Source organism: Pleurodeles waltl, chromosome 10, assembly GCF_031143425.1.
Source record: "Pleurodeles waltl isolate 20211129_DDA chromosome 10, aPleWal1.hap1.20221129, whole genome shotgun sequence".
NCBI classification, from domain to species: domain Eukaryota; kingdom Metazoa; phylum Chordata; class Amphibia; order Caudata; family Salamandridae; genus Pleurodeles; species Pleurodeles waltl.
The window spans coordinates 77,042,679-77,063,383 of record NC_090449.1 but is presented as its reverse complement, the minus strand read 5'-3'; the positions used below and the strand labels follow the sequence as shown (position 1 = coordinate 77,063,383).

Genomic DNA, 20,705 nt, shown 5'->3' with positions numbered 1-20,705 from the left:
GTTTTTTGCCTTAAATAAAAATGTGATAAACTTAAAAAAGGGGAAATGCCAAGTTAGGGACTGCATCAATGCTTGTCTTTCTAACGACCAAATAAAAAAAACTACATAAATTACTGTTTACTTTTAGAATACTAAATTTGTATAATAAAAGCAATTTGAAATATGTACATCACTCTTGCTCATATCGCCTCTCTTTTCTGCATCCTGGACTCAAGGATTCCGCCCCCCGTGTGGGCCTGTGGCTTGGTTGTAGGATCCATGTACCAGTAGAAACCTATTATCAGAGGCCTCCCCTTTGTGTGTTTTTTCCATAAAAGCATGCAGATTTACCACAATCAACCACTTTGGGGCGTCTCCTGAGGTGCCATTACACTAAATGAGTTTTCCATGAAGTGCCAGCTAGGTTGTTAGTTAAGGTCACTGAAAAAGCTGCCTTATCGCTCCACCACAAGAGGGCAGCAGATTGCAACACATGGCTTTGTTGCTAGTAGACTGAGAATGTCCACATGGCAACCTGTCACTTTGCCTCTGAAAATCCTTGTACCACTGGTGTCCCTGCCTGACCCCAAGTTAGACCTTGACATCGACTGTCCTCGATGGAAACATTGCTCTATCATTTCTGCCCCCTCTCAACTCCCACAAGTCCCTGGAAACCATTTGTGGCTCCACTGACTCCATGATCTGATTTCATGATCCAATCTCCCCCGTTTCACATCACGGATCGGAACCCCTGGGACGACAGGGTGAATGTCCCTTCATGACAAGGAATGTGGCTTGATCCTGCCCGGCTTCAACTTTTCAATTGATCCTGTTTTTTTTCCCTTAGGGTGATCGACAATCAGCGAGTCTGCTGAGGGTACTTTGTGTGTCTTTTGATCTTCTACCTGCACAGCACTAGTCTTGGCTAGTTAAGTGGGACACTCAGCATGTACTCCCAGTTATGGTTGAGTGGCCACTACACAGTTAAAGGGGCCATCCAGTGTAAGCTACCAAATCTTGTATCAACAAAACTCACCAACAAGAGTTCCAAATTTTCTTTGTACGATGATCTCTGGTTGGGGTTTAAAACCTATTTTGACACCATTCCTTGGTTGACCTCTTTACACTAGGATATGCAGAGACAGATGATTCGCTGATACCATCTGAATCCATAATCCAGACGTGCAGACTTTATTACCTGTACCCATGGCAGGATTACCTGCCAACCATCCTTAGTAAGCACCACAAAGCTTGCTGTGGTGAAGTATTTGGGACATTTTTAGTATGTATGTGTTGAATTGAAAGTGGCCCCTGCAAGAACTCAGCGACTGATGAAAAAATGGAAACTGCTCACCATCCTACCTTTGCCCTGGTGGACATGGCGACCTTCAGACAGCCTTCTCTTTTCAGGCACGTAACTTGCATAGAAAGGTGCATGTAATATAGAAGTGCTACCTACGAGGCCATACAGTGATGCCGGTACAAATGAATCGCTGGAACTAGTTTGCTGCTTTGCTGACCTGCATCGAGATAGCTTACCCTGATCTCAGAAGTCTGCCTGGTCGCTCATACAAGCCATATCCTTGGCGCCATTTGTGGGATTCTCTTTAGTCCTGCTGTAGGAGCTGCCTGAGTAGATGAGACACTGCTTGGGACAGCTGGTTGGTCTCTCCTGAAACGTAGACCTTTTGTCCATCTGGTACCTCCCGCCCCTTCTTTGCCAGAGCCTGGAGTGTAAGGCTGTAGCGCCTCGCTGTACATTGGATGGCTGAGATTGTGATTCTTGAAGCAGGCACACCAATCTGCTGGAGTCCACCCTGATAGTACTAAGTCATCAGGGTGGGGTGCGGTTGCCGTTGATGAAGCGTGCCACTAAAACATAGGCGAGGATTTCTCGACCAGAAAACTTCTGCTCTGCTAGTTAACGTGGATGGTGTATTTTTCAATATTAAAACATCACATTGTTTGTATAACAGACACCGACCTAGCTAGCCCTCACCTGCTCCCAGAGTTCTTTTCGCCCCTTAAGATGTATTCTGAACCTCTGGAGAAGCTCGAGGGGTACGTCTGGTAAGGAGCGGCACACGCTAGATTCCCCTTTCGCTAGATGCAAGTCTACGACTCTGGAAGAAACCCTGCTGCTGTGACCTGCCCTGAAGGAAGAACCAGCTCTGCCACCAATGGGTGGAGAAGAGCTGAGCTCTGACTAGGAGACCCGACCAAGGCCCAGTGGATTGAAGCCCGTGTGACATCTCGAGGAGGTGAGGCCCCCTCCTTCTCATGAGCCGCGATGACCCAACAGCTCAGTTGATAGAAACCAAACCTAAGGCATCGACCCTACAAGAGTGTTGTGGAGCCGTAGGAGACCTTCCAGGACCTCGCCTGTGGGAGTTTACGTCGCCCTGGCACACCCTGGCCACTCCAGAATTAATGAGACCCTTTGTCATCCATTTACCATCCCAAAAATGTGAAAGGGAACTTTTTTTTGTAACCCAGGCTTTGGGTCCTATTGGCTGAGGCTTGTTGCCCTAATTCTGCAACCTGTCGAACCATCTATTTTAAGCGTAATTGTCCCAGATATATTGTGGTTTAAAGAGTGGCTGGGTTCTAATGCTAAATTACAATTCTACAGTTGGTACTAAGAACCGATGGTTTCAGTGGGTGCCTCAGATCTCATAGTTGTCCCCTGAATCTGAAAAGTTCCACCACGACCAGTGAATCACTACATGTGGCCCGTAGAGTCTAGCACCCCAGGGTGGCCTGCTGTGGTTACTTGCTCCTTTCCTGGCCCCAGTAGTTTCCATAACAGCTGGAGATGTAACTGGTCTCCCGAGGCGTGTCTGTGAAATTGCAATTATTTCCACAAAGTTTTGTAAAAAATACACACAAACTGTACTCAGTGATATTTAGTGTCAAGACTGAATGTGGGGGGCTACATTCCCTTCAGAAGTCATGCAAGTCGCCAGCAGGAGATGGTTTCAGCACAAAATGTCTTGCAGGAACAGTAAAACTCCTATTACCAATCACATCTGTTTACAATGTAAGTGCAATGTCCTGCTCTCAAAATGTCTGTTTACATGTTTTGTACTTGCATCAGTCACATCGCGGGTGAGACCATAAGCTTTGCATTTGGCGTCAAAGTTACAGTTTACATGGCTGTACTGTGAGTTTTTGATTGTGGATCTGATAATAAATTATGAAACAATGTTTTTTTCTGTTTTAATTCATAACCACAACACCCATATTTTTTCTACTAGACCCACCTCCTACACCAGGCAAAATCTACTCCCCTGAGCCATAGTCCAACCAATATACCATGTCTAAACTACACATCTCCACTAGGTCACATCTCGACCCTAACCCACGACTCTGCTAGACCACATCTCCACCCTAAATCACGTCTCCACTAGACCACACCTTCACCCTAAACCACATCTCTGCTAGACCACATCTCCACCCTAAATCACGTCTCCCCTAGACCACACCTTGACCCTAAAGCACATCTGTGCTAGACCACATCTCTACCCTAAATCACGTCTCCACTAGACCACATCTCCATCCTAAACCACAATTCAGCTAGACCACATCACCATAAATCACAATTCTGCTAGACCAAATCTCCACCCTAAACCACGTCTCTCGTGGACCACATCTTCACCCTAAACCACAATTTCGCTAGAAAACATCTCCACCCTAAACCACGTCTCTGGTAGACTACATCTCCACCCTAAGCCACATCTCTGCTAGACCACATCTCTACCTTAAACTGCAACTCCGCTACACCATATTCTCTACCTTAAGATCTTTCTCTTTGAAGGTTATTTTGAGGCAGCAAACAGGCTTGTGTTAATTATGCTGCTAGCACACCAGTCCTCTCCTTAAAATGTTCCCATCAAGGCAAGATGCATTTGTAAAAGTGCCTGCATTCAGGTGTTACCCCTGATCACTCATGAACAAATGACTTAAGAAATCCATCATTATACTTTCCTTTTTACCCACATCATTTAGCTCATTGATACAAAGGCCCTCCTGACCTTCAGATGGGGCCCTCAGATTAACAGCAGCATGAACTGCTATTTACTCGACTCTGCACAAAACTTTAAAAAGATGACAAATCAACAGGCAAGCTTTTATTTAAAGGCTAATTTATGTTACAAAAATGAATTAACAAGGGAGTCCTGCGCAGCTTAACTTTAGAAACACCTTACTTTTACAAGATATCTTGAAGCAAAGTGTGCAAATAGGATAGTCTCTTCAGAATTCAACAAGTGTATTTCAATAATATGCAGAGCTGTTTCAACATAGTACATAAGATTATATCAGCGCACTCAGAAGTTTTTTTTAAAGTGATAGCTTTCAAACATAAATTTAGAGACATTATTTTTCACCCCCACCCTGACTACAATGCCAGTAGTGAAATAAGTGCAAAGTCAGTTGTAGTGCACTCTTTGGGGGGCCGGGCTCTTAATATACATGATCAACACCACACTTTATCAAATCAAACACCAGAAAAGATTTTGTACAGCACTCATCCTGCAGTCATGTATGTCGAGGACCTCATATATGATAATGAAGAAAAAGGAGGGAAAGAGAAATAAAACAATTGCCTAGGGGCACACAATTCGGTAAAGTGAGGAAGCCGGGATTCATCAAAGGTTTTCTGGTTTCTTTCTCATTGTGCAATTCAGGCACTAGATGTATATGCTTCACTTCCCCAATATCTAGGTAAACACTTCCTGCCCCGCCCGACTGACACTACAGGCATCAGTGCAGCCCTTGCTCACATCACAGATCAAACTTTTTGGACCCTGGGAACATTTTTGCGAGTACCCATGATTTAGCTCTTCCAACTTATTTAAACTCGACTTGAATCTCACCTACTTGAGAAGCGCTTTGAATCTGAACATTCCCTCTTCTGCTTTTTCAAATATGCACTCCGCTTTGCCACATTTGTTCATCTTCCGTAGTTCTTGGTCAGACGCCTACAAATGTGTGATACAAATACACTAGAAGCGTGCTCTGCGCCTACGCAATACTTTCAAGCACTCCCTGGAACTGTTTTCTTGATTATCTCATGTGTACATGCAGGGCCACTTGTATTATGGCGATGCTGCAGCTGTCTTTTTCCGCATAATTATGGATTTGCCGCATATGCCACATAATCCATAATCTGCTGCATAATCCGCACATGTTCACAAAAAATGTGTTTCCATCTGAAACGGATCAAAAGTTACTACAACCGTGGTGATGTATTTGTGCGTAGAGGAAAGCCATTCACAAAGTTTAACTGGTCACCTTTCATTCTTATTTATGCATGTGGGTGTTAAACTGGAACTAATGAGGTGAAATATGTGTCCAGAGAGTATTTCCAAGGGTAAATTATACAAATTAATGTGGTAATGCTATTTAAAAATGTGCTGCACTATGCCGGATAATTTGCATTTTCTGGCTGCATAATTGACTATGTCCTGCTCCCCTGCCGCATAATACCAGTGGCGCTGTGTATAGTATATTGCACGGTCTACTGCGTGAATGTGATGCGCTCTCGGGGCCTTGCTCAGGTTTGCATAAAACTTCCAAACATATATAAAGAAACCCCTGCCCCGGATTGGAGATGCAGAGGAGACGAGAGCGAGTCTGCGGCACCTACCTTCTTCCTGTGATGCTGCACCACACCCACCCCCTTCGCCTCCATGGGGTACCGCTGGATGCTGCCTCGCCTCATGCTGCACTCTTGAGGGGGGCTGTCCTAGTACCTGGCTTCAGTCCTTCCAAGCTCAGTCTGCCTTCACCCGCTCTCACTCGGGCGCCTTATGAAGGGGCGAGGGGAGGGAGCCGGGGCTGCGCGCTCCCGGGGAGCGGCCTCCTGATAAGGACTGTTTGTCTTTCTTTTACTCCGGTTCCTTCCTGGACGCTACAGGCCCTATGCGCAAATCACCAGTGCAGGCCACTGACTGCCTGAGGAGCTGTCAATCAAGGTGAAGCAATGCCGGGAAGGTCGGCAGGGGAGGGGCGTGTGGGCTGGAAGAGCCATAGTAAACGAAAGAAGAGCAGAGACGGAGACTTGTCATAGAGGACTCTGCCCAGGGCCATCATAGGCTTGCATGTATTCATAGCGCTCTACGCGGCTATCGAGGCACCGTGAAGCGCGTAAAGTACAAATAAATAGCTCACGATCAAGTACGTGTTCGATTTATCGGCAAAGAATGACGAGTTTTTGGGACAGATAATACCCAAAATTGTGACTTTGAGTGGAACGATGTATTTTATTTTTAGGAACCGCAAATTGGATTAAAACACTACTTCATTTAAACGCCACTCTAAATAAAGCACGGGAGGCTGGAGAGAGTTCGGAGGGATCAAGGGTCAGATGTAGGAAACACTTTGCGAGTCGCAAACGGCAAAATCTGCCGTTTGCGACTCGCAAATGCGTGTTTCCTATGCAGAAATGCATTTTGCGAGTCGTTACCGACTCGCAAAATGCATTTCCGAATCGCAAATAGGAAGGGGTGTTCCCTTCCTATTTGCGAGTCGCAGTGGTATGCAACTCCATTTGCGACCGCGTACGCGGTCGCAAATGGAGTCGCAGTTACCATCCACTTCAAGTGGATGGTAACCCACTCGCAAATTGGAAGGGGTCCCCATGAGACCCCTTCCAGTTTGAGACTGGACCCTAAAACATTTTTTCAGGGCAGGGAGTGGTCCAAGGGACCACTCCCTGCCCTGAAAAAACCGAAACAAAAGGTTTCTTATTTTTTTGAAATGCAGCTCGTTTTCCCCTAGGGAAAACGGGCTACATTTTTAAAAAAAAAACTGCTTTATTGAAAAGCAGGTCGCAAACATGGAGGTCTGCTGACGACAGCAGGCCTCCATGTTAGCGAGTGCCTATACTCGCAATGGGGCCGCAATTTGCGACCCACCTCATGAATATTCATGAGGTGGGTCATTGCGACCCCATTGCGAGTTGCAGACGGTGTCTGAGACACCGTACTGCATAGCAATTTGCGACTTGCAAATTGCGAGTCGCAGGGACTCGCAATTTGCAAGTCGCAAATTGCTCTCTTCCTACATCTGGCCCCTAGTTATGCAAATGGCTTGTTTTTTATTCCTAAATAATGTCCGATGACTTTTACTACTTTATCTACAATAAACCTCACCCCGAATAGGATGTTGGCTATCCTGTGGGATGTCGGAGAGAACGTGAAGTGCACAACGTCAAATTCCTTTTTTTGCAACAGGGTCATTAATTCGCGGGGTGGGGGGAAGGTTACGATTATGACGTAGTGCAGGGACGGCTTTAGGGCGGTGCGAGCTGTGCAGCCGCACCGAGTGCTGGCCTTTATGGGGGGGGGAGGGGTGGTGAGGGGGCGCTGACCTCAGGGGGGCGCTTTGTTTACCAATAACTTTCGAAACTTGCGATTTCAAAGCACCTGGCGAAAGTTCCTTGCGCTTGCAGCCTTCAGGAAACAATTAAAATGTCAAGATCCCACTTGTGATTAATGTTTCTGCTAGGGAGAGAGCTGGGAGACTTGTCTAGAGGCAACACTGACTCGCCATAAAGTAGCCCAGCGGGCTAATATGCTGCTGCAAAGAACAGAACTATATTTTATGTAGATATCTGATTGGACTTGAAAAGCTAGCCTTTACAGGCGCTTTAAAACAAATGAAAGTTTGTGACAGGGTGGCCATGGAGAGATGAGGGCCACACTTGCCGGTTATTAGCGAGGGAATCCGAGGAGGTGGTCATGGGGTGAGGTGTGCCAAACAAGACTGTGGCATAGGGCGCCACCAGCTCTATGGCCGGCTCTGACGTAGCATGATGGCTGTATTGAGCTACAATGTATGTCTAATGGATGAGTACATGGTGCTTGTACTGTGCGTACTGCTATGTTTGAGAAGAAAAAAAACATTAACACCTGTTATAACAAAAATATTCCCTTTTTGTAAGGCTTGCACTTGTTTCGGACACTTTCTCTGGACAAATGTTTTATGGCAAAATGCTGAGGGACTAACCATTTGCTGCAAAGTAAACGTGTTTCAATTCCACTACACATACTTGTGGATATAGTTCTCAGCACCAAGTACATGCTATCTAATGATATTTTTCATATTTAGACCTGCACACCCTTGAACCCATGTCTCCTCCTTATATACACGCAATTTCTTATTTTTATAAACCTCTCCCTTCCTTCGAATTTTCAGTCCCACAGCGATTCACTTTTTTATGTGAAGATTTATTATAGCGCTGCTGGGGCACCGTCCCTAGAAAGCATATAAGCGCTGTAGATGAAACTAACAGTTACGTCTAACATCTTTACGTCAAGAGCATGTGTCGACACCTCACCTGATGCAGGTCTTACCACAACAATACATTTCTTCATCCAAGCATAAGTGCTTTAATCGCTCCGGAGAGTTAAAGTGCCAAAACTAATGGCTGCGCTATAAGCAAATGTCAATTAATATAACAGGATACATTTTTGCCTTGTTAGTTGTATGACTAAATATCATATTATAAGAATGTCTAGGACAGAATATTGAGGGACAGAATATCCAAAGGAAAGCGCCTGGATACCCTCTCGGGCGATTAACGTGGTATACAAATAAATATAACATAACAACATAACATATACGGAAGTATAGATTTACTATTCCTAAATCCACATCTGCAGACCTTGAAGATATATATCTATATATAAACATAGCTGTGAATATTTTAGATTCAATATTTTGTCCTCAATATTCTGTGCCACATATATTTTGGTTTTGATATTCAGGGTACACACCGCCTTGTCAACGCACCGTAAGTAACAAGTGTAATTGCTGACATTATCACTGACTTTGATAGGGCGATAGGGCGAGCCCAGTGGTTCCTTTGCGCCAGTAGTTGCAGATGGTGGGCACCAGCACCCATCGTTAGGGACCAGGATTTATTTTTCATCATCAGACTCAGACCCAGAGCAATAATAAAATGCTATTGCAGCCCTGCCTTCCACCAGCATCACAGCGTGTCCTTTGACGCCCTCCTGACCAGTAGCGTAGCTGGGTCAGTAAGATTGGGGCCACGGACGTCAATTCACCGAAATGCCAGGGGTAGTGGAAGTGACATCACGCACCCTTTGACCAACTCTTTCACTCACATACACACAAATTCACACTTAGATACACTCTGTCTCAGATAAATACACTTACCCGCAAGCACACACACAACATACATTTAAAACAAATTTTGCTTACCTCATCTGCCTTGGAAGGGCATATTTCAGCTAATTGTACACCGTTTTTATTACAAATAGTGAATGATATATTAATATTTACTATTAGCGTCATACAAACTTGACAGGAAACAAAGAGAATGGAGCTTCAACTGACATCCATAAGGATGAGCTGCCCCTGTGCTCCAGGCACTAAATTTGCCACCTTTCAGGCCAGAGGATGCAAATGCAGTGCCAGGAATAGCAAATGGCAAGCCAGGAGTCACAGCAGCGACCCTTGTTGACCCCTAAACGACTCCATGATTGGGTTGTGGGCTTCAGATTTTTCCACATTTGGGATGGCATACAATGTTTAAATATATTATATGACAATAACACAGAAACGTTTTAAGACTTGGGCAAAGTGGGCTCTGGCCCAGGGCCTCAGCCTTTCAGGGGGCCCCCTGATATACCCAGCTCTGTTTTGCAGAGTCTTGCCCTGATGACCTTGAATAATTCTTGAAAAGATTATTTTAAATACACTTTTCTTTAATTTATGTGTAATACTGGGTGATGCACAAGACTCTATTACAGACATTTTGGAAGAAATTTTATGTTTCATGCTACAAACTTAAAAAAACGCTTCTTTTAGATCAAAACAGGAGCTCACATATGATAAATGGGAAGGTGTCATAGGGATTATTTGCAGTAATATTAGTTAGCTGCTGCTGTGTTTAAATCTTGAAAACACACCTTACTATCCCCTAAATGTTAACATTATGGCCTCATTATGACCCTGACAGTCTTCAGGGTTGCGGTGGCGGTCTGACTGCTGCTAAAGCGGTGGTCCGACTGCTTTGATGGCGATCTGACCGCCACTTTATAACTATGGCAGTTGCGCCACGGTCAGACCACCAGCACCGCCAGTTTCCCTCCACAGGAGGGACTGGCGATGCCAGCGGGCTGAACCCTCCAGCGCTGTAATCACCGCCATGTAAAGGCTGGCAGAGACGGGGTGCAGGGGGCCCCATGTGGATCTTTGCAATGCCCATTCACTTGGCATGGTAAGTGCAGGGCCCCCCATGGCCAGCCCCGTTGCGCTGTTCACTGTCTGCTTTGCAGATAGCGAACAGCACGATGGGGGCTCATACAGCCTACGCACCGCAGCATTGTCGCTGGCTCAATTATGGGCCAACGTCAATGTTGTGGGCTTTTTCCCAGGGGGCCAGTGGGCGGAAACAACGTTTCCACCCACTTATCCAGTGGGAAACTCCTAATGGGGCCTGCAGGAAGGCCGCCGCACTGGCGGGAACCTGACTGTGGGAGTTTGGCGGATGGCCTTTTCTGTCTGCCAAACTTGTAATGACCCCCTTAGAGTTTGGACCAACTTGGTTGTGCACTGTCATTGACCTGGCTAAAGAAGACAGTAAAGAGCTGAAATTGGATTATAAATTCAAAGCTATTCTGAGCAGAGCCACCCAAATTACATTTGAGCTGAAATTGGATTATAAATTCTAAACTGTTGCAAATGGGGTGCCTTGGTCCAGGCCCCCCAAAATCCTTAAGATGTCCCTACAAGAACAGTGCATGAAAGGGGCCCAAGGAGCAGTGGAAAGGGAGAAGAATGCAGACTGGTAGGATTACTTGAAGAGAAAACAATATTTGCAAAATAACCAATATCTTTGAGGACTTTAAAAACAGTGAAAGAGTGTGTGTGTTTTTGTCGGTGTGTATATGTAAAAATTCTTGGTGAAATCCAACTGATATCTCACAATACCAGACTGACGGTACCTGCACCAAACTATGCATCAGAAAATATGTATATTAGGGGGGTGTAACACCCCAAACACCCCCATGAAGCTAGGTCCCTGCTCCTGACAAGGGCCAGGTTTAGCTCTGGTGGTGCCAGGTGCAATAATCATTTTTATTGCACACCCTTCAACCCCCATGACCTCCTCGTTGAATTCCTTCACTATCACCCAGAAAAAGTGCTCCTCCGCTCTCCATAGACCCTCTCTCACATATATTGCATTTGTTTTAAGTCACTAGTAAAGGCTGGCTTTACTAATCCACTCCACTAACCACCTAGAATACAGATCTCTTGTTTGCAGAAGGCTTATTAACCCTCTGCGCTACTTTATGGAGAGTGACATGTGCCATTGGATACATCTCCCATATCTCTCTCTAGCAGGAACGTTAGTCACAAAAGTTATCTTGAGATGTACTCTGCAGTAGGTGCTTTTAAATAGTAATTTGTTGCTAAATTCCCCCCACTGAGGTCAAACCCCCATCCCCCTTCCAGGTCAGCACCCAGTGCGTCTCCACCAGTTGCACTGCCCTTAAGCCGGTCCTGCTCCTGACCCTTGTTGCACCCCCTCACCCCCATTTAGAACCTTCTCGAAGGAGCTGGTAAATCGAAGAAGAAAAGTCCTTGGATTTCGGGATGATCATGTGGAAAAGGACATGATAAACATTGGAGCACGTGGTTTTTCCCCATTACTGGGACCAGATCTTGTAGTTAGATGTATAGGGGTGAAATCACCGACAGGAATCAGTAATTGCAGCACTGGTAATTTTGTACCCCTGCACTGTGCAACTCATTGTCAGCACTTGTACAGCTGCAATGTGCAGCAAATGTTTTATTACGAATTCAATGTAAAAGTGTTTTTTTATAAACCTGGTATAAAAGTGGTTTATGTGGATGGATACGTTTACTGCATTGTAAGTGTCTAGATATATTGCTATTTGTATGGCACGAACCTCTCTGGTGGACAATGGAGCACTGAACAAGTGATCGAGGGACGTAGGCAACACTAGACCAAAGTCATAAGCAGGGCCACAGGAATTAAGCGGTAGGGGAGGGCCAAATCATGCAGCAGGGTGGACTAAATTATGCAGCAAGAAAAGGCAAATTATGTGGCTTAATTTATCATGTTTTGTGATAGTATTATTTCTTATTTCATTACTTCGTCATTTTTTAAATACTTATTAACACTGTCCTGGCATAGGTTGCACCTTATTGGTACAGTTTTAACACCCGAATATAGCATCAGGCAATAGAAAGGTAACCTGTGAACCTTTGCAAACATCCTTCCACTGAGCTGCAACATGCGTTGCTGCGTTTTTAGTAACATTTGAACCATTTGAGCTAGAAAATATTTTTTTTTGGTTAAAATTTGAAGATTATGCAGCAGATGATAGATTATGTGGCAAATGCAGCAAATACTTGTTAAAAAATGTTGCGGCCAAACAATGACATGAATCCAGTGGCCATGGGCATAAGTTTCCAGATGCTTAGATGGTCAGATGCTCAGTGCAGAGATTTACAAATGTTTGTCTGACTTACAGGACTCCCAAGTTTACATACAAGTTCCCTGTGAGATTCACCTCTATCAGTGGTTGAAGTGGGCGCGATCGGAAGGGCTTGAAGCGGCCAAACTTTTATAATTTATGAAACACTGTTCACCTACTTTTTGTAAAATAGACAGCCATCCTGGGATGATTAATTCCGGCAGTTTAAATGCCTCAGCTGAAGTGTCATTCCCCTACTTTTTGTAAAAAGACAACTGTCCTGGGATGGTTAATTCAACAGTTTAAATGCCTCAGCTGAAGTGTCATTTCCCTACTTTTTGTCAAAAGACAACTGTCCTGGGATGGTTAATTTAACAGTTTAAATGCTTCTGCTGAAGTGTCATTCAATGAGTCTCCTGTGCTGTGAAACCGAAGCTGGGCAGACAGCTAAACAAGTCTTCCTGCCAGGGTGCCTGCTTGGCTCAAAGAAATGCAAATGTGAGCTACGAGTTAATCTGCTAATGTAAAGGATGCTTTGGACCCAGTACTGGCTTTATTTGACCTAATCACTCAAAGCTTTGTGATGACAAAGATTTATTCTTTTTGAGTGTTAGTGCCAAGAGTTACCAACCGGGATGTGAAGCGCGTGCTTTTAATTGTAAATATATCTATATCGCACTTACTACACCAGGAGGTGTTGAAGGGACAGTAATGTAAAATGCACTACGTACACTCTGGGTATTACTCAAATCAGTATTTTGGTAGAGCCATTTTATCTTAAAGTTTTTGCACATTTTGTAGCAGTCTCTCTTGTAATGTATGTAATGAAGTTTAAAATAATGAATCACATATTCACAGTGCTTTCTGTCACAGGTTATGGCCTCGTAGCACTAAAAAAACGCAAGTCAATTTTCTCCACTGCAGCAACCAAGATTGAATTCTGTGGCTCTCTGGGTAAACATAAACCTCTATAGTGCATTAACTAATGGAGGTTTCATAATGTACTATAGTGCATTTCCCAATAAGTAACAACTTTTTACATTTATTTTTCATTTAAGCTGCATGTTATTTTATATGTAGCTACCTAACAGCGAAAGACCAAAAAAAACTTACAGAATATTTTTTTTAACCATACCTTTGACCCCGCCCCCATGCTCACTGACACTGCCCCTGCTGTATGCAGCATCAGAGTTCCCATACATTTTTCATGTACTTCGACTGCTGACTTCTACCCTGCTGCAAAAAAGATTTTTGACTTCCATTTTGGTGAGCACTTGATTTTTCTACCCATACAACACTGAGTACCCACAATGTGGACAATCCGCATTGGCGGGTGGGAAAATTAGAGGTGTTTAAAAAATCCCTTTTGCCTTTTCATGCAAAACGATTTTCATGCAGTGTTTCCTTCCCCACCCCTTGTAGAATATAGATGCACTTGATGTCTGTACTGCACCACTCACACCTAGGGTTGGTATCCGGCAGGTTTTATTATAGGCGTGACCGTATTTTAATGTCACGGATAGTACAAAAATTAGGAAGATCACCTAAAGCTGACATCTTTCCCCTTATCTTTACATCCTTAAAACAGTAATTATGAGAAGAAAACACTTTAACATATTTCTGGAGCTGCCTTATCAATGCCCGACCAACAATAAAGTAAACAGTCAGAAGAAGTCCATGATAAATACAAATAGACGATTTATTTGAAGTTGCATATAAGTATCATGTCTGGAATCCCTGGGTCTTTACAGAAAGATAAAATGTGAACAAACGACCAGTATTTTTCTTTGGTAAAGATGGCAACACTACACCTGGCCCATTTAGGTTTGGAAGTTTGCAATCGTTGGTGAAGAGTCACACATGTCATACTTTGGGAGAGCTCGCCACATGCGCATTGCAATGCCTCGAAGACCTCAGTGAAAGGCAGCCAGTCTTCGAGGTGACACTTAAGAAGGTAGAACAACATTGCAGGTGTAGCAGCGCTCTGCATGTGTACATCACATGCCACCTTCACACCCCAGTGTCTTAGTCATGCACCTCCAGTTTCACATTTCAAATTTTCTTCATCAGTAAGTTAAACTTCACAAGGGAGAAGCTTTGTGGTTTGGCCGATCCTGAGATGCATCTGCAAAAGGCATTGGCAAAGCCAAAAGGCGCAGTCTATTGACTTTGCCAATGCTTGATATGCTGTGTATTATGTTAACAGAAGCAGAACAATGGTGAAGAGGAAAATGGATTCAGTTATTTGATGATGGCTAAAAAAGAACGGTAAAAGGAGATACACAGGCTCCCAGGCTCCTCTCAGCCAAACATGAAGCTGCTGTCGCCAGCATGACAGCAGCGCCGTGAGCGGCCTTGTTCGGCGCTCACAGAGGGAGTGAAGGCCTGTGCACTTTCTCCTCTCGGCTGTGCAACACAGCCAGGAGGAGAAATGCAAAGTGCGCATGTGTGTTTGCCGGCCAAACACATGCGCACTCATGGTGCACAAGCCACTCCTCCTCCAGCCCCCTCCAGCCCCGCCGTGCCCTAACCTGGCTCAGCAAAAAATAGAATAACACGCCGTTATTATCATTTTATTTTTCTTTCTGCTGCAAGCAGTGGGGCGACGCTCCTCCGCCTTAACGGAGGAGCCACCACTGAAGGAAAGCAATTCTCGTAGTTGTGGCATTAGTCCTGTCGAGGCTGGAAGGACATCTGTGTCCTCACCCAGGTAACACCCAGAGCAGCCAACTCCATGTCCCCGGGTCTTCATTTTCACAGGAACAATGAGTGCCACATTATAGAGTTTTGCATAAGGAAAGCCAGGCATGTAAACACATTCATGAAGGGGGCTGACCTATTGCTCTCTGCTTCACATTTTGGTGGGCAGAAGCTAAATGTGAATGACCCTTGAACAGATCAGTGGATGAATATTGGCGACTGAAGGAACCTGTATGATTGTGCATCCATATGTTTCATTATTATTATTTTTATTTTGGTAAATATGAGGTACGCAAGACAATTAAACCTGGCTTTAGCCCACACCTAACAAACTGAATTATTTGCCAAATACAGGGAAACAGCCTAGGGAGGGGTCACTGGACCAGAGTGGTAGATGGGCACAGACATGAACAGTTAAAATAAAATTGTAAGAGAGAAAATTGAAGGTGTGTAAAGTATATGGCGACAACACCTCTTTCCAGCCTGAAAAAACACAATGAACGCCCACAGAGATGCCAATGAAAACTCCAAAAAAGTAGGGTTACAATCAGAGAAAGAAAACTGCTGGAGAATAAATACGTTTTTTTCTCGAATTTACTGTGCAAACATTCTCGAGGGAAAACCCAGACAAACCAGGAAATAAAACCTAAAGAAATAAATGAGTGGAGTGGCCTCCCCCGGGGTTATGCACACACCATGTATGTTTACTTCTGTGCACAGAATGAACTCAGGATAAGAGCTGAAATCATCTGCCCCACCCGAGTACCTAGAGCAAAGGTGGTGAAAACATAAGGCACCCACCGAGAATACAGTTTAAAAGTCATGCTGAAATAAATCTCAGCTCCTGGTGTTGGGCTGAAGACCGCAGCCTGATTTAAATGCTAGCATGCATCATTTAATATCCATCATTTAATGTCTAGGGATTATGGGTGCGTGAATTGTTTATGACTCTGGAGTAGTCTTGCAGAGATTCTCATTGCTGGCCTACCTATAGTCGTAGAGTTTTCGGGTTTGGCTTACGCTGACATCTCCTCCAAACACTTGCAAATAGCTTCCAAATACTTGCAGATAGATTCCAAACACTTGCAGATAGCTTCTCAAAAGTGCCAAAATTTCTGCTTGAGTGGTAGTTGACGCTGAAAATGAAGGTGCCATTTCGGGAAGAGGTTAACTTTAATATAGCCTTATAGATTTGCCCGTTTTTAAAGGCCCTGAACAGGAGTTATGGTCCCAATGCGGCTTGGGCCTATATCGAGGGAGAAGAACTTTAACAACGGCATACCCCAAGGCAGAAGGGCTATAAGGCTATTAGAGCATTCCACGAACTGCTGGTAGACTGTTTTAAATTAGAAAGAGAGAAACAAAAAGACAAACTTTGGAATGTTGGAGCAAAAGGCAATTACCAGCCATTATTGCCCTGAGTCACTTCATTGTCTTGAATAGAGCTCCCAACATTCCAATGTTCTAATATCGTTTTCATTAGACTCTGAAACTGGATTTATGTTGACTGTTTTTTTCCCTCTTAAAGCAACTTGAAAGAGATGGGAACGTCTTTGTTTTAATGTGAAAACCTACCTGCAGAAAAAATCCAAAACTACCTGTAATATTCGTGAAAACTGCATGAAGTTTGCAAGCGAGAAATTCTTGCAACTTCACAGATCCCTAGTGTGACACCAAACTGGTGTTGGATTTTTAGACATTAAGCAGGATGCACTATTATAATCTATGGGTTGACTCCATCTTGTAGCATCTATCCTAAAAGTAGAAAAATCCATTGTTTATAGTATTTTACAATTGAGTTTTATTTTGAAGTTGTGGGTTTAGTAGGTATTCAAAGTTGGTTCGACATGACAAAACGTATTACTATTTATTAGGGCTTTACCATCATGTGTTTCGTTCTCTGGCAGATTATGTGGTGGCCTTTTTAAAGGCCTAGAAGAATCACAGTTTGTCCTGTTCCTAGTGGCACTAATCTGTTCCGCGTTGTTTGAATGCCCAGTACTGACATTTGTGTTGGTAAGGTGTGTATTAGATTTCTTTCATCCCGGTCCTGATGTCCATCTTATCAGACTACAACAAGACACATATAATTTTTTTACCTAGGGAATTTGAGCACCATTTTATCCTCCACCCAACACTTTTTGAACTAGAAAACACAACTGTTGTCTCAATCAATCCTCACACCCCACATCTCGCTGACAGTCAATGGCCAGTCAATAGCCAGGACATCTGTTTCCAGAGCCCTCAACAGTGTTGTTTGATGAATGACAAGCTGTAGGTTCAGAACTGCCCGTCACGCCCAACCTGCAGGCCCACCACTCGCTTCTCCACCCCAAGCCAGGTCCACGCCATGGGGAGTGGAAAAAATGAAAATCCATCCTTGGTCCAAGGGGATACCATGCGCAGTGAAAATAAAGCATCACTCATAGTATCCCTGACTACCAAGGCCCTGCAACCCCACCTCACACCCCCATGAAAGACTCCACTATGGACTTTTCTCTTGATCTGTCTATTCCTCTACTGATCCTCCATGTTGACTTTGCGACCCCCATATTCCCTTCAACTCTGTTCTGCTTTTATCTTTTGCAGTGGCTTCACCTTGGGCACACAAAGAGGGGAAGCTGTAGTCTAATTGTGTACTGCCTTCCTCTACTAAAAAGGAAAGCCCATCGAGCATATGGATCTATTCTTACATTTACTATCTCAGTGTGACTCCTCTTTTCCATTCCATTCTAATGCTCGAGTGGAGATCTTGACATGCCTCTTGTTCAGAGCGACGCTGGCCGATGACCCTTCAGAAGCCTTCAGAACAGTCCACCAGGTACTCCTGCAGTGACGGATGGCATGGGCTTCCTGTGCCAGTTGTTCGCCATTAGATACTAAAGAAGGGTGCCAGGGACCCATGCACACCAACTCTGATGTAAACCTGCAAAAGTTTGCTCATTCTATTCACAGTCTGACCACTTACAGCACATACTCTGTAGCGCTAAATTGGTACGTGGGGCTGGTGGCAGAAGGGGCTCACAAAATATTTGCAATAAGCAGTGTCATTAATCATCCCACTGGTGGATGATGCCTTTTTGGGCAGCTGAGATCTGAAAAACAAATGATGGCCTATGGTCCATACTAACCATTTCTGTCAAAAGGCGGTAGACACCAGCTACTGACGAAATAGCGACTTAACGATCTCCGTGGCTGGGAGGTATACGAACCTATTAACTTTTGGGTTTTGATACCAGGGCGGTAGATGTGTTATCACAGATATTTTGTGTCGGTGTAGTTTATGGTTGACTTAAGTGCTGCACAAGAACATAATTAATTTTCTCTTTGTGCCCCGGTGGCAAAGGGTGGCATTCCGACACACTGTGTTTTTTTTAGGATCTTTCACAATTCTGTAAATTGATTTTGCCACTAATTTGGCAAGCTGGCAGAGTTTGGGCAGGATGGAGATTAGATGATCATTTTATTCTCTACTGATCAAATCCGGAGCTGCATTTCGACCCCATTAAAGAGATTAACATGGTGGATGACCGGACACACGTCTTAATTTGGCTAGCGAAGGGCTCGGGTGTAACCAGACCTTCGGATGAATGAATGTCTGAGAGATACGGAAGACTCCTCATCACAATCTGGAGGGGACCCAATCATTTTTCATTTCACCACCGGAGAAGGGAATGCATTCGATGCCTTTAGCACCACAGTCCAGAGAACTACTTTATTTAAAGGACAGTAAAATACCTTAGGCACTCTACTGCCATAACAGTGCAGGCAAAGACCATGCGAGAAGCAGCCACCATAAGCCCAGGTGACCATGGGTACCAAATTGGTCACTGCTAGGCTCACTGGGGCGCCACGAGGTGGTCACTGCTAGGCCCACTGGGACGCCACGAGTTGGTCACTGCTAGGCCCACTAGCTGAGACGCCACTCCACGCTCTGTGGAGACTCTTCCGCTGATGTGGCAGAAGCCATTTTGAAATTCCACACCGCTGTCGCTCTGCTTAGTAATACAAGTATCACCAGGCAATATATGATATGGGGAATTACTCTGATCTTTTAACCTCTTGAGGAGTAGTTCCCTCTAGCTCCAAGGAGTGCAAGTGAAGGACAGACTTGCACAAACATGGACAGGTCGAATGAATGGACTTGTAATTGCATTTGTCTCACATTCCGCCTTTTGTGTACTGTAAGTCTTGTCAACAAGGAACCGAAAGTATTGCATCTGTGAAGGGGAACTGAATTTAAATATTTTTGCAGTGATTAAAGAATTACCCGTACATGTGGGGGCTTGTTCTGTCTTCTGGTGTTTCCGTGTTTGCGGTCCCCTTTGCTGTTCTTATTAGCCACAGAGCGTATCGGGCATGAAATCAACATGGTTTCATTTTTGATTTCATGGTGTTTTGGTTTGAGTCCCATCCACCACAAAAGTACCAAGCCGGGGCATAGCTACCGTGGATGCAGTAGGTGTAGTGGCACCGGGGCCCACTGAACCCTGATAATTGCTGTATTTTCTGCAACAGCAGTCTAAGGGGCAATTTTCCTTGCTAGAACCAGGGATCACGGCAACCAAGCTACGCTACTGATGCCAGGGAGGTCTGAAAAGGTTGTCACCAGGGTGTCGAGGCTGTGGATATCTGGCGACGAGGACAGGTGGGGAGGGCTCTGGGACAGGCCAGTGGGATCGGTGGGACATGAAGTCTTGTAGCAGTGAGGAAAGGGAGTAGGTGGGTGTGGGAACCATTCTTTGGGAGGGGTCTCAGGCAGTCCACCCATTGCCCTCAGCATACCCTTGTGACAACAGAAATGTTTCCCACTGCTCCAAAGAGCCACTGAAGCTGCCCATTTTAATTTTTTTAAACGTTGCCAGCTTCGCAATTTGTGACAATCACAAATCTAAAAACAAGCATTGGCAAAGCCAATAGTCAGCCACTGAAATTGCTCACATTTCCATACAAGTCCCTGGCACTTAAGGGGGCTTCTTTTTGTGCAGATGTGCTCCTTGTTAAAGAGCAGAGTGCCATCATTCACAATGAAGGTAGCCAATGGCTGAAGTGGGCTGACACACTGTCCCACACTGTATGCTGTAAGAGACGGAAGAAAAAGGAGAATGATACAACAGTAGACCAATGGATGAAGATGGTTGTCTGAAAGCTCCTATGTGTAAGTATATATCTAATTTTACTAAAATGAAAAAGGTCTGGGATAACACCGGACCCAAAAATAATTAGCAAAATTGTGAGACATGTAATTTTGTATTTTGCAGACCCTTGGTCTAGAGGAGCACATATTACAGGTACTTAAGTCAATGTTTCATATAATTATATGTGAAAGCTGCAACCCAATAAAAAACATAGTTTTCTGACGAACTCTGACTCCTGAAATGCTATGAAAATGGACAATAAGCATGGTTCGTCACCTACCAGGGAAACACATGTTCTCTTCCCCAAACAAAGACAGCCCTTTTCTAAATTTGTATGTCCGAAGTTAACAACTAAGCCAAAGAACACTTCAAAATATGCAGAGATGTACAGTCAAACCATCTGTCT

General features: G+C 44.4%; 1 protein-coding gene across 2 annotated transcripts in view; it reads right to left on the bottom strand.

The window, feature by feature from the left end:
* Positions 1-20,705, bottom strand: part of LOC138261118 (NADPH oxidase organizer 1-like) — a 137,228-nt gene that overhangs the window by 12,725 nt on the left and 103,798 nt on the right. The window contains exon 1 of one of the 2 annotated variants that reach the window (XM_069209779.1): positions 5,630-5,820. The exons of the other annotated variant lie outside the window; for it this stretch is intronic. Coding sequence (XP_069065880.1) covers positions 5,630-5,704 — 75 coding nt within the window. The 5' untranslated portion in view covers positions 5,705-5,820. Of the gene's footprint in view, positions 1-5,629; positions 5,821-20,705 lie in introns of those variants that run through there. 2 annotated transcript variants of the gene reach the window in all.